This window comes from Dioscorea cayenensis, chromosome 18 (genome assembly GCF_009730915.1).
Source record: "Dioscorea cayenensis subsp. rotundata cultivar TDr96_F1 chromosome 18, TDr96_F1_v2_PseudoChromosome.rev07_lg8_w22 25.fasta, whole genome shotgun sequence".
Lineage (NCBI taxonomy): Eukaryota > Viridiplantae > Streptophyta > Magnoliopsida > Dioscoreales > Dioscoreaceae > Dioscorea > Dioscorea cayenensis.
In genome coordinates, this window is record NC_052488.1 from 1956856 (window position 1) to 1971668 (window position 14813).

A 14813-nucleotide genomic window follows, 5' to 3' on the forward strand; every position below is an offset into this window, starting at 1 on the left:
TGTAATTTCCTTAAGCTATTAAATTGGTTATATTGTCCCTCAAAATTACTACATTAAATTATTTATTCCATTCTGTTTGCTACTTATGTGTGTATTAAAATTTAGATATTCTTACACGAGTACTAAGTTTCAAACAAAATGATAGTTTTCTCATACAATAAAATGCATCAAAACAATGAAAATGGAGAAAATAATCCAGTTTATTTGAAAAAGATCACAAACCAAAAATATCAATCTAACTTTGAATGAGTCTTTGATGAATCATAGCTGAACCAACATAAGGTTGTCTCATCCAAGTTACATAAGATTTTTATTGGATTAAAACTTCACCTAGAAGAGGTTCATCAAAAAAGCTAGAATCATATATGATGTCCATATATCCAGAACCACCTGGAGTACTTTAAAGGTCATCATCATCACCAATGCCACCACTTTCAGCAAGGTTCCTGCATGCCATTCTATTGGAGAGAACATGGTACTTGGTTAGAAGCCAAAGTCTGAGTTGACACACTAGACATTGGAGGTGGTGGTGCTGGAGGTAGTTGTGATGACAATTGCTTGAATTGTGCTTGCAAGTATACAAACTGTGTTTGTAGATTCAGCATCTGTTGAGCTTGATTGGAATCCGAAGTCATGAGACTAGAGAATACTACATCATTTTTGGGTTTTAAAGGCAGTTAAATAGAGGGGTTTTAAAAAACCACCTCTATAATAAAATATAATATATTTATTTATGTTTTTAGAGCCGGTTTTGTTAAACCCCTCTATATTAATTTTATTTTAAAAAATAAAAAAAAAACTCTCTCTCTCTCTTTCTCTTTCTCTCTCACACCCTGATTCCACCGCCTTCCCTCACACCCTGATTCCACCGCCCTCTCTTTGTGCCCGTCTCTCCAAACCCTTTCCCAATCTTCATGGCTGGTTAAGGCATCGCCGGCATCCAACGCAACGCATCCGCTCTGGTTTGCACCATCGATCTCTCCTAATCCTCCTTTTCCCTCTATCCAAAACCTTAATTCTTCGATGGTGTTGATGGATCCTGAGTTTCTCCTTTATAGGATTCGAATAATTTAGAGGAGATGAAGATGTGGGCATTGGAATCCATGGTGCTTTGCTCGATCTTGATTTTTCTCCAATGTTTTTGGGATCCAAAGGCATGGGGTTCAATCTCAGTATGGGTGTTTTCGTTGATGGTCCGGCTATCTGGCTCTCCGATGGTGTCAATGTAGGTAACTTTGTAGGTTTCCTTAATGTATCATCGTATGTATGGTTTGGGAGGGTGTTAATTTGATTGGGATTTCCATCTATCCTATGGTGCTTTTCCAGATCCCCATGTTCAATGAGAAAGAGGTAAGAGAAATTAAAATTGGGGTTTTTATTATGATAATAAAATTAAGTGAATGGGAGTTCGATTTGGATTTGAAGGTGTATAAGCTGTCAATTGAAGCTGTTTGTGGATTGGCATGGCCGCCGGACAGGTTCATAATCCAATTGCTGGATGATTCCACAGACCAATTGTTAAGGTACCTCATGCTCAAATTAATTACATTTACTAATTTGCTTGAACTTTGTTTTCTTGTAGAAATTTTACTGAATTTAAGAGGTGTGGTGTTAATGGAACCAATCTTCCTACTGTTTTGGAAGTGCTTAATTCTATTCTAGTTTCTGTTTTGCAATATTATTTGTTACACAGTTAGTAGTGATGGATTTGAAATTATGTGAGAGATTATTTACATTTCTGTTTGGGTTCATCCATTTTTTTTTCAAGGGGCTTATTATAATCTTTTTCCAATATAGTTCACTGTGCCCTTTATCAAGAGTTGTTTGGCTTGGCTCTAAAAATTGCACCCCAAGTCATTTTAGAATTGCCGTACGTAACATATGATCATGCTGCTTACTATCTCTTATTTGGTGAAACTAGGTTTCTAGGGTGTTCAACTTTCCTTGTAAGATTTTTATTGTAGGAGCGTATCCTTTCGGATCAAGAGAGAGTCATGACTCGGACATGGTACAATGACGAAAGAAATATATGGGAAATTGATCCAGTGGCAGTTCCTTTTGTTATTTTAAAGAAGCTAATTTAATGTGCTCAGATTAGGCATGACTGGGTTGTCATGGATATTGCACTTAAGGGCGATGATAAGAAATATCTTGTTGATATCAATGATTTTGCTTATCTATAATTAAAGCAACTAGTTTCTGTTCATATGTTTCATGAAGTTATCTTGTGTTTGATTCTGATAATTTGCTTCTTATCTTTATCCTTTTCTCATATATGTGAGGATTGATGCAGGAACTCAATCTGCACTTTGAAGATTTTGGAGGCTTTGATGGTCTCTCTAATAAAATATATTTAGTATGGTGACCATTGGTTTTCCTCTTATAGAGTTTTTATTCTGAATCCGGTAAAGAAAAGACAAACATGCAAAAATATATTTCTTTTGCTCTTTTACATAAGATAAGCTCTTCTTTTGCATATTCAGGGTTTTATTTTTGAAAACAATGGACTTATCCATCAGCTTTTTATTTGTCTATGTTCTAGGTAAGGTTGAGCTTAGGAATGGTATGGCCTGAAGGAGTAGATCATGCTGTTGGTTCAACATGGTTCTGAACATGGCAGTCAGAAGCTGAAATGAATTACAAAACTAGAAAAAGAGATACCATCCGATGGTACCATTGTTTTTTATAAGAAGCATGATTTATGGTTTTGTTATATTTAATGTGCTATGCTACTTGACCAGAGAGTACCAATGCTTCTTGGTTATGGACCTTGGCGCAAGGATCCAAATTTATGGAAATTAAGAAGATTCGTAAACATTTTAATTTCTTCCTTTTATGTTCATTATTGTTCTCTCATACCTTAGATGAGCTATGTTATAGGTAATAATGGGTGTAAAAAGTTCATTTCACTTACAAGTGAAATTATTTAAAAAAGAAAAACTCCATGAAGTTAAATATCAAGATTGATTGAAAATTGGTATTTACTAACCTACTACTGTGGTTAGTGTATTCTGTCCAGCATTGTTTAATGCCCTAGGTGGTTGAATTCATCTTTTAAATTTTTTTGTTGTTTTCACTTGCATTATGAAATCGAACATTAATTGGGTCTACGACTTGATTTCCCATGTTTTATTATAATTAGGTAGCCATTTATGTGTATTAAATCTTCAGTTTCTTAGTTGAGTTAGAGCTAATTTTATGCCTTGATTATGTCTATCTGCAGAAAATTTATCGTCAGTTTTAATTTAGCAGAAGAATTAGTAGGAATAAGGAGGGCATTGATCAGATCAGGTCAACTTTTTATCAGATGAAGGTATGATAGTGACAGTAGCTTAATATTTGATCATGGTATCATGGTTTTCTCTATTTAGAACTAATCATAAGTTTCACTGAAATCAATGATATTGTGACCTATTTACGAAATCCCACAGCTTTCCAGGAAAATGGAGCTCGTGCACCTTGGGTATGGTTATCTCAGTCATCCTTATTGAACATATTTGCTTAATCATTCTAGGCATCATTTTGTCTTGTGCTTAAATAAACATACAACAGTTTTTCTGCTCGCTTTTTGTCCCTATTTCTTCCATATTGTCTTCCTGCAAATTTGTATTTGCATGTGAGATATCACTAACCTTAAAGAGTAAATCCATATTAGGTTTTTTTAGCAGGCTAGATTTCATGCGGAGCTTGTGCAAAATTTAACTAGTATAACGCTTGAGTTATGCATCAGGCTTCCTTATTTAATTATTTATTTATTTTGGCTGTTGTTAGTATATTGCTTGAGTTATGCATCTGGCTTCGTAGGAGGAGCAATGTCACACTCATATTTACCTGATGCATATCATTTAACCGCATCCTATAGTATTGTTAAATTTACATCTAATGGGTATTGTCATACTAGGCACATTGCCAAATAGTTTTAAACAATGTCAAATATTTTAAAAAAAAAACATTACTCTTTATATGATGACATAACTACTATCATTAAATCTTTAAAAAAAAAATACATATATAGAGAAGGTACTAAGAGTCATATATATGAATAATAATATAATAATTAAACTAGTGGATCAAGATATACTATATAACATCGATTTATATTACGTAGAAGTTTTTGAAGTGCTTAAGATGATCCCTGACAGAGATCCATTTATGTAAAAAGATGATTTCCACAAACTACATCCAAATGATGAAAAATAACAAAAAAAGATATCCAAGTCCTACATGTAATAAGGCACATCATTTTTACTCATATTTGTTTTACAAAGAAGAACTTTGTCCTCGAGTAAGCTGTGCCCACATGTGTTGATAAGCACTTTTGAAGATGGAAAATCATGCTAGGATTTTCATCACTGTGATTTAGCTATGTCCCTGTTACATCTTTATTGTTCTAACTTAGTTGCACATGCATTTTCTAGTAGCTATCTAGTTACTCTTCTCAAGTGGACTAACATCGGGTTACTAATTACTTGATTTTTTGGTAGCTAACTACCCATATGTGTTTGTTTGTTGGTTGATTATTGTATTTGGTATTCATATGGCGGTCAAAATGTGACCTTTGTGCTCTTATTTGTTGTTGTTCTTCATTGTCAAGTTTCTATTGTAGTCAAAATATTATCTTTGAACTTGTTGTTATGCTTGATTTTAACTCTCTTTGTTTGTCAACATGGTTTTCTGATTTGGTATTGTTAATGGTAGTGAAAATGTTATCTTTTGTGCTTTGATAAATTGTTAATTCTTCAGTGCCAAGTTCCTATTCCAGTGGAAATATTATCTTTGAACTTGTTGATATATGTTCTTGTTTTTTAAATTTTTCTTTATTTTGTCAATTTGGTTTTCTAATTTGGTATTGTTATTGCAGTCAGAATGTAATCTTTGAACTGATTAATTTATGGTTGTATATTGTCCTTATTGTGGTTGTATATTGTCCTTATTGATGTTTGCACCCAATTACTTTACCATGCTTGTTAAGAAGATGACTCTGTATTCCTAATGTTCTTAGCTTCCAAAGCCTGTTTTTTGAACATTATTTATTGGCAACCATTTAACTTCTTGTTACTGGCTTTCATGATGAAGTAATGATCATATTCAAGTAGCTACTCTGAATTTGTTGCCTGGAATAAGTAAGCATCATTTTGCATAAATTTTGCAGAGTGGGATGACAAAGAAGGTAAAGAAACTTTACAGCAATGGGAGGATGATTAGGATGATGATGATGTGAATCATGACTTCTCATTGCAGTTGAAGAATGAGCTTGATAGCAACTCTGAGAAGAAATAGACTGGAGTCATGGAGCCTGAGAATTGATGAATCAATTGGCTGTCTTCTTATCAATTCTCTCTTAAAGATCAGTTGTTGTGCCAAACTAAGCAGTTTTTTTTATGTAAACTAGAATCTATAATATGTTTTAGGTTTCTAATCCAGAAATCCCAAACATTTGGGCTATGGTTTCATAGAGCTTGTTTATTAGAGAATTTAGTGTTTGTATTTTATTTTCCTTTTTAACAATGAAAGCCGGTGAGTTGAATCGCTAGTTTATTTTGTTAAAAAAACCCAAATTTATGTATTTCACTATTTTATTTTGTCAAATAAAAATAAAATGTCATTTTTAATTGATTAAAAGCAGGTTTTAATTGATTAAATAATATATATTTAATTAAGAACTAATTATTTTTTGAGAGGGTTATAACCACCTTTAAAACAATAATTAGAATTTTAAAATTTGTAATTGTAGAGGCGGTTATAACCACCTCTAAAAATATGAGTGTTGGTGAGAGTTTTAAAATTTTAATTGTAGAGGCGGTTATAACTATTAGTATAATTTTAAACTTTTAATTGTAGAGGCGGTTATAACCACCTCTAAAACTATAACTAGAGTTTTGAAATTTTAATTGTAGAGGCGATTATAACCACCTCTATAGGTAAAATATCTTTCGAGGTGGTTATAACCGCCTCTAAAAACCGCTTTATTAGCTATTAATTTACCCCAACGGTTGTATTAAACCGGCTCCAAACTCTAGAGCCGGCTTAATACGAGCCGGTTTAGAGGCGGGTGAAAAATTCACCGCTAAAGCTATAGAGGCGGTTAAAACCGCCTCTATAGGTCTTGAAAACCGCCTCTAAAGCTCTTTTTTAGTGTAGTGGAACTGAGGTTGCACCGACATTGGATGCAAGGTTGTTGCTGCCATTTTGTTTAAACCAAGTGTGCCACCACTTTCAGTAAGGTTCCTGGCATGATGTTGGAGTTTCTGTTGAAGAGGAAAAGAAAATGGAACTTGGTTTGAAGTTGAAGTCTGAGTTGGTACCAACATTCTCATTTTCGTTTGATTGGTAGCCAAAATGAGGTTGTTAGAGAGCTGAGATGGTGCAAACATTGAAGTTAACGGAGAAGGCAGCTGATGACTACCGTGGTTTTGCCGGTTGTGATTAAGAATTCAGCATTTGTGATGGAACTTGGTTGGAAGAGGATGTGAGGCCAAATACAGACAATTGAGGTGTCATGGACATTGAAGGTGGTGATGGAGGCAATAATGGTGGCGGTGGTGGTGGTGGTGGAGGTAGCTAGTTGTGATGATGACAATTGCAGTGTTGCTTAGGGATTAGGGATGTAAATGGGGTGGGGAGATTTTTAATAATATATATATATATATTGAAAATAATTTATATGATTATTTATTTATTTATTTTAAAAATTCAATATGAATATAAGATTATAAGAACCAAATATTTGGATTTAAAAAAATATATATTTTTGGTATTTATTAATAATGTTTTAGACTTTTAGTAATACTAAAAGTTACTCCCGTGTGATGTACAAATATAATTATATGAAAAAAATTTTAAAAAAATTTCATAAAATTTTTTATTTTCTATAAAAATTAAGGTAAATTAAGATTAGATAAAATAAGCTATTTATCAACTTTAAATATATAATTTTTTTAAAAATTAATTTTATTATATATTATGAGATAAAATAATAAAAATTAGTTTAAAATAATATAATTTAGTATTATGTTATAAATATTTTAATATTATTAAAATAATATTTATAAAATTTTTATGAGAAATTGACAAGTGTCAAATAGGTCTTCTATTTAAATATATATATATATATATATATATATATAGACACAAAGTATTATTAGAATTTTATATAATAAAAAAAATTGGTGGGGGCGGCCCGTGGGAATCCCCGCGGGGAGTGAGTGGGGAGAATTTTCCCCGGGGAATTTGGAGGACTCTTGGGAAGCGGGGATGGGGACAGGGATCCCATTCCACATCCGATCCCGCCCCATTTACATCCCTAGTGTTGCTAATTGTGCTTGCCAGTGCAAATATCAAAATAGTCCCTCTATTTTTCGTTTTCCGCTCTTTTAGTCCCTAATATAAAATCCGCCTTTTTGATCCTTGTATTTGCACATTTTCGTCCTTTAGTTGTAAAATCTGCCCTTTTGGTCCTCGTATTTACACATGTTTATCCTTTTTGGTCCTCTAATTCATCAATTCATCAACTGGATGGACCAAAAGGGCAGATCCATCAATTAGAGGGACCAAAAAGACAAAAATGTGAAAATACGAGGACCAAAAAGACGGATTTTATATTAGAGGAATTAAAAGGTGGAAAACGCAAAATATAGGGACCATTTTGATATTTTGACTTAGTATACCGTATGTGCTTGCAGGTACAATGAATATGCTTCCTTATATGCTGATCGTACTTGCTCGTATGCTGACTGACTGTGTTTCCATGGATTCTAATTGTGCTTGCAAATGTGGAGATTGTCCTGGTAGATTTGGCATCTGTTGTTTTATATTGGCATGATTTCAGAGGAAGCCTTCTGCATTGTGGCAAAGTGGGCAACACCATCTTCAGTTGCACCAATATTATCTGTGTGCGATCAACTAAATTTTATTAGGAAATGAAGATGGCCGGTATATGGGAGCATGTAGGATTTAATTAGGAGCTCATTTATCAGTAACAAGAAAAAGAAAATTAAAATTAAAATTAAAATCTATGCATAATACCAAATAAAGATCATAATATACACAGATGAGGGTCATAAAATTAAAGCAAAATAACAACTATATCCAGATAATAATATGTTAACAACATACCTAATTAAGCATTTAATTATATTCACACCGGGTAGCATGGGTTGATTTATTACAATCGAACTTTGAAAGCATATTAGATTTAAAAAAGAATTTAACTAACAAATAAGCATATCAACATGTCAAAAGATAAGAACATATTTAATACTTGAATCATATTGCTTTATAACACATAAAATACGACTATAAAATTCCCCTACTTAAAGTGAATCATGTTTTAAACCATACTAAAGGGAATCATTAAAACAAAAAGTGGACCATGGAAGGCATATTTCAAATCATACCAATATTACTAAAAAGGAAAAAAAGCATTAAATAAGTGTGTGTATTATATAACCCAAAATTAAAACATATTTAAGTACTTTATGCAAACAGGTACCATAATAATAAGTTACTGTATTCCACATCTCTAATTCAAAAATCTGAATCCATAAACTTACAAATTAACAAATGAAATACCAAATGTGTTGCATTGAATATCTCCAAAATGTACCTTGAGTTAAAAATACTAACAAATCCACCCCCAAAAAAAAAAAAAATCTAATTTACGTACATATATATTTTGAATAAATAAACACTGAAAATCAACCAAGAAATATCTAAACCATTACCTAATCTTATATTACTGCATCCATTAATTCTTGATCTCTAAAAAAAATTTATGCAACTTTTGAAACTAATAAATGTTAAAAATCAACTAAGAAATGCAAACAATTGCATTACATATTACAAATTAATCAATCTGAAGCTAAAAATCAATATATATATATACACATATGCATATTGGCCTCAATGAACCAAAAACAAATCGCATTCATATCTCCATCAAATATAGATCCCCAAGAACAAATAATACACCTATTTCTAGCATAAAATAATCACATATCAATGACATTAAATCTATAGCCCGAAGACTAAACCTGACAAATATTTCAAATAAATAAACACTAAAAATCAACCATGAAACATCAAGCAATTACTTATATACATCCTAACCCAATATGAAGCTAAAATTCAATGCCAATAATAAATAAATCAACAATACAAGAAAGAAATTTAAAATAAATCACAAAACATATTGTGTCCGGCCAAGTATCTATGGGATCTCAAGCTCTAAAAACAGAACATACCAATAATTCAATCAAAATATATTAGAGATTACTAGAATATACAACATTTATGCGTCTAATATTGATAAATAATGTAAAGAAGATCACTTACCTTCCATGGCAAATAAAAACAACAAGATTGAGATATGTGCTTTGAAGATACTCAATATGCTCTTCCAAGCTATCCGGATACCACTGGATATTAAAAAAAAAGGGACCTTGTTTATATATAATCTTTGATTAATCTGCTTTAATTCTAAGTAGATTATTATAATCAAAGTATCAATTAACATAAATGATTCTAATGATAAAACGATAAAGCATATTATTGATTTGAATCAAAATTTAAATTAATATCATCTGAATTTAATCCAAATAAAATTTAAAATAATAAAAAAATTCTCAGAAAAAAAAAAGAGAAACAAAAACTAGAACTAGAGACAAACACCATTCAATACCATGAAATCATTGTAATTAATCACTAGAAAACAATAATTAAAAAAAAAAATATAGGGACTTGACTTCCTTTCCACCATCACTAGCTCTCTTCAAGTTTCTTTAATGTTTCAATAAAAGGGTGTGAAACGAGATGAGTCCGGGCATATTTTTAAATCATCATTATGAAACACTCAAATTGGAAGGTGGAGATTCTTTTGAATGGCCAAGATTTGGTTTTCAACTCTCCCATTTAAGTTGCCACCCCGATCTAAGTTGGAAAGATATATATATATATATATTAAATAAAAATTGGAAAGATATTGTATATACATATGCTTTTAATTCAAAGTGGTTTATCCATCTTTTTTCAGATATATATATATATATATATAAAATTTTAAAATAATTGTTAGTTTATTGTATGATATACAATAAACTTAATTTATGAGTTGCAAATTAATAAATTAATAGTGTATTGCTCAATAATCTTCGCATGAATATTTTTATAATTTGTTTGTGTGTCAGTGGTTTATCCATTTTTATCAAAAAAAAAAAAAAATTGTATGTGTGTGTATATATACAAATACAATACTAAAGAATAAACTTCAACATAAGAAAATAAAATAATTCAAATAACTAGCCTAATTTAAAAGATTGAATGAATTTTTAAAAGTTCTAATCAAATCCTTAAAAGATCATGTTTATATAGACTTTGAATTAAAAAAATTAAAAAATCAAATAAAAAAAAGGAAAAAATAAAATAAAAATATAGGAGGGCCAAAAAAATCAATTTTTAAAAATGATCACGTGAAAAAAAAATTATCACAAAAAACCTATTAAAAATTAAAATAATTTTTTTGAAATTCATTTAATTGACTCAATAAAATTTTTAAAATAATTGTTAGTTTATTGTATGATAGACTTAATTTATGAGTTACAAATTAATAAATTAATAGTGTCTTGCTCAATAATATTCACATTAATATTTTTACAATATTGTATGTGTGTATATATACAACTATAACGCTAAACAATAAACATCAAAATAAGAAAATAATATAATTCAAATAACTATCCTAATTTAGAAGATTGAAAGTTCTAATCAAATCCTTAAAAGATCTTGTTTATATAGACTTTGAATTAAAAAAAAAAAATCAAATAAAAATATAGGAGGGCCAAAAAAATAAATTATATAAAATTATCACGTGAAAAAATCATCACAAAAAAACCTATTTAAAAAAATTAAAATAATTAAAATAATTAAAAACCTATTTTTATTTGATTATTTTTAATTGACTTCTTTACTTCCAGCATCACCCAATTGGTGTCCGTTAGGATTTTTTTATTTTAATTTTATTTATTCATTTATATTTTAATTTATCTCCCTTTTAATTCAATTTTTTCATTTCGTTTTTTTTTTAATTTCAATTTTTTCTCTCTCTTTGCATTACACTATTAACTTGAGTTTATTAACATGTAACTCATAAATCAAGTTTATTATATGAAAACTAACAATTATTTTCAAATTATATATATATACACACTATCTTTCCAACCAATAAAATGTCACTGAGTGACAATTTGAATTGGAGAGTTGAAAACTAAATCTTAGCCGTTCAAAAGAATCTCCACCGTTCAAAAATAAGCCCTGATTTGCCTCCTTTCTCACACTTTTTCAAAACATCAAGAAACTTGGGCAAAGGAGAGAGAGTGACCGAGGAAAGGAAGTCAAGGTCTCTCTCCTCTGGTTCTAGTTTCTTCTTTTCTTTTTCTTTTTATTTTCTTTTTGGAGAGGGTTGGTCTAATGGTCTCTTTATTAATTTGAATTTTATTTGGATTAAATTCAGATGATATTAATTTAAATTTTGATTCGAATCAATAATATGGTTTATCATTTTATCATTATAAATATTTATGTTAATTGATACTTTGATTATAATAATCTACTTTGAATTTAAAGCAGGGTTAATCAAAGATTATATATAAACAAGGTTCTTTTTCTTGTGTAATCCAGTGCCATCTTGATAAATCGATTGGAAGAGTTTAATAGGCATCTTCAAAGCGCATATCTCAATTTCATATTTTATTTGCTATGGGAGGTAAGTGACCCTATTTCCGATATTAATCTATAGAATTTATACTAAGCGTATATCTTGTAATTTCTAATATTTTTTATTTGATTATTAGTTTGCTATGTTGTTAGAGTTCGAGATCATTTAGGCATTGGTATGTAATATGTTTTGTAGTTAATTTGAAGATTCTTTCTTGTATTGTTGATTGATTTATCATCGGCATCGTATTTTGGCTTCATTTTTGTTAAGGAGGTATGTTAGTAATTGTTTGATATTTCTTGGTTGATTTTTAGAGTTTATTGATTTGAAATATTTGTGTGATTTACTCTTAGAGGTCAAGATTTAATGCCATTAATATGTGACTGTTTTTGATAATTCTTCGTAAAATTTGTAGGATTTTTTACCTTGAAGTAGTAGTATTATTTGTTCTTGGTGATCTAGGTTTGATGGAGATATGAACATGATTTGTTTTTGTCTCATTGATGGTTATATGTATGTATATATTGCTTTTTAGCTTCAGATTGATTTTGTAATATCTAATGCAATTGTTTGGATTTCTTGGTTCATTTTTAACATTTATTAGTTTCAAAAGTTTGCATAAACTTTTTCTTTTTTAGAGATTAAGAATTGATGGATGCAGTAATATAAGATTAGGCTATGGTTTAGGTATTTCTGGGTTGATTTGTTAAAATTCTTAACTTAAGATTCATTTTGGAGATATTCAATGCAAACAGGTTTGGCATTTCATTTGTTAATTTATAAGTTTATGGTTTAAGATTTTGAATTAAAGATGTGGAATACAGTAACTTATTGTTCTAGTATTTGTTTGTCTAAAATACTTAAATATGTTTTTTGGGTTATGTAACGCACGCACTTGTTTATTGTTATTTGAAGTAATATTTGTATGATTTGAAATATTGCTTTCATGGTGCACTTTTTGTTTTAATGGTTCCCTATAGTATGGTTTGAAATATGATTTACAAGTAGGGGAATTTTATAGGCATATTTAGTGTGTTATAAAGCAATATGAATCAAGTATTAAATGTGTTCTCATCTTTTGGCATTTTGGTATGATTATTTATTAAGTTTTTTTTTTAAAACTAATTTGCTTTCAAAGTTGATTGTAATAAATCTACCCATGGTTTTTTTTAATGCATATAGTTTATCCACCTTTTCAAAAAAAAAATAATAAAAATAAATAAATCAACCCATGCTCCCCTTATGGTGGTGAGATTTAACTCATGAGTTTTGTCCTTTATTATACTTGAAGTTTGATTATAATTAAATGCTTAATTAGTTATATTGTTAACATATGATCCTCTGGATATTGTTGTTATTTGCTTTCTAATTAATTTTATGCTTGAATTGGAATTTTTGTTTCTATTTAACTTATTCGTAACATAAATGACAAATTAAACGAACCTTCATCTGTATATATTATGGTCTCTATTTGGTATTATGCCTAGATTTTAATTTTCTTTTTCTTTTTTTCTGGGAATATATAATCCCACCTGCTCTTTAATTTATACGGTCCATTTTCTTCATTTCTTAATGAAATTTAGTTGATCACGCACAGGTGGTAATGCCAGCTTTGCCACAATGCAGAAGGTTTCCTCTGAAAATCAGCCCAATCTAAAACAACAGATGCCAAATCTACCAGCTGCACAGTTTTCATATTTGCAAGCACAACAATCAGTATCATCCACTGAAACACAGTCAATATACGAGCAAGTACAATCGGCAAAGAAGCAAGCACAGTCAGTGTACTTGAAAGCACATTCGGTGTACTTGCAAGCACAGTTTGCGTACTGCCAAGCTATACAGCAATTGTCACCGCAGCAGATGCCTCCACCACCATTGCCTCCACCACCACCACCTCTAATGTCCATGACACCTCGAATGTCTGGATTTAGCCTGACATCATCTGCTTCCAAACTAGCTCCACCACAACAACTGTTGAATTTTCAACCACGACTCCGGAAACTACCGTTGTCATCACAGCTGCCTTCACCATCCCCACCAATGTCAGTGCCAATTCACATTTCGGCTTCTAACCAAGATCCATGTTCTCTTTATATTGACCAGATGATCCAACAAAATTGGATGAAACTTGCTTTAAGTAGTGCTACTATGTACAGAACATCAGCAATGATGCATTCAATGCCGAATTGCAAGCAAATGTTGAATCTACAAGCAAAGTTTGCAGAATTGCAAGCACAATTCATGAAACTGCAATTGTCATGGCAACTACCTCCAACACCACCTCCAATGTCTGTGCCAACTCAGACTTCAGCTTCTAACCAAGTTCCATATTGTTCTCATCCTCCTCAACAGCAACTCCAACAGAATGATAGTAACCTTGCTGAAAGTGGTGGCATAAATAGAATGACAGCAACCTTGCCTTCAATGTCAGTGCCACCTCAGTTCTCTGACCTCACTTCGGCTTCCAATCAAGCTCAAGAGATGTTGAATCTACAAGCACAGTTTGAAGAATTGCTCGCACAATTCTCAAAACTGCAATTGTCAACACAACCAACTCAGACTTGGGTTTCTAACCAAGTTCCACATTCTCTTCCTCTTCAAGAGCAACTCCAACAGAATGGTAGTGGTGATGATGATGACCTTCAAAGTACTGCAGGTTCTGGATAAACATCATCATGATTCTAGCTTTTCTGATGAACCTCTTCTAGCTAGGTGAAGTTTTAATGTAATAAAAATCTTATATAATTAACTTGGATATATAAGATCAACCCTATGTTGGTTCTCAGCTATATATGATTCATTTAAGACTCATTCGAAGTTTGATTGATATTTTTGTATTGTGATCTTTTTAAAAATAAACTGGATGATTTTCTCTATTTTCATTATTTTGATGCATTTTATTTTATGAAAAAACTCTCCTTTTCATTATAACTTAGTACTTAGTACTGGTATAGGATTCTCACGGCATTGAATGCTGATTGTATCTTATCTAGTTTTTGTTTCTCTTTTCTTTTAAGCCAATGTTATGTTCGAGGAATGCAAGAGAGATAAATATATGTTAAAAATAATATTATCACCCGATATAATTGTCATAATAATA

General features: G+C 30.8%; 2 protein-coding genes across 4 annotated transcripts; both read left to right on the forward strand.

The window, feature by feature from the left end:
- The first annotated feature begins 1151 nt into the window (after positions 1–1151).
- On the forward strand, positions 1152–5533 carry LOC120282517 (glucomannan 4-beta-mannosyltransferase 1-like). Of its 3 annotated transcripts, XM_039289341.1 has the most exons (5): positions 1152–1225; positions 1327–1350; positions 1426–1523; positions 3224–3313; positions 5153–5533. In XM_039289341.1, exons 1-4 carry the CDS (start codon positions 1157–1159, stop codon positions 3309–3311), a joined length of 279 nt encoding a protein of 92 aa, XP_039145275.1. In that variant the 5' UTR covers positions 1152–1156; the 3' UTR covers positions 3312–3313; positions 5153–5533. The 3 variants fall into 3 exon arrangements, 2 of the variants coding, with proteins under 2 accessions (XP_039145275.1, XP_039145274.1); XM_039289340.1 differs by lacking the exons at positions 3224–3313; positions 5153–5533 and having other exon boundaries at positions 1426–2187; XR_005542978.1 differs by lacking the exons at positions 1152–1225; positions 1327–1350; positions 1426–1523 and adding an exon at positions 2418–2670.
- Positions 5534–6499: 966 nt separating this feature from the next.
- On the forward strand, positions 6500–14380 carry LOC120282183 (mediator of RNA polymerase II transcription subunit 15-like). Its single transcript, XM_039288940.1, has 3 exons — positions 6500–6557; positions 7683–7787; positions 13308–14380. The coding sequence occupies exons 1-3, from the start codon at positions 6500–6502 to the stop codon at positions 14378–14380; spliced, it is 1236 nt and encodes a 411-aa protein (XP_039144874.1).
- Positions 14381–14813: the final 433 nt, after the last annotated feature.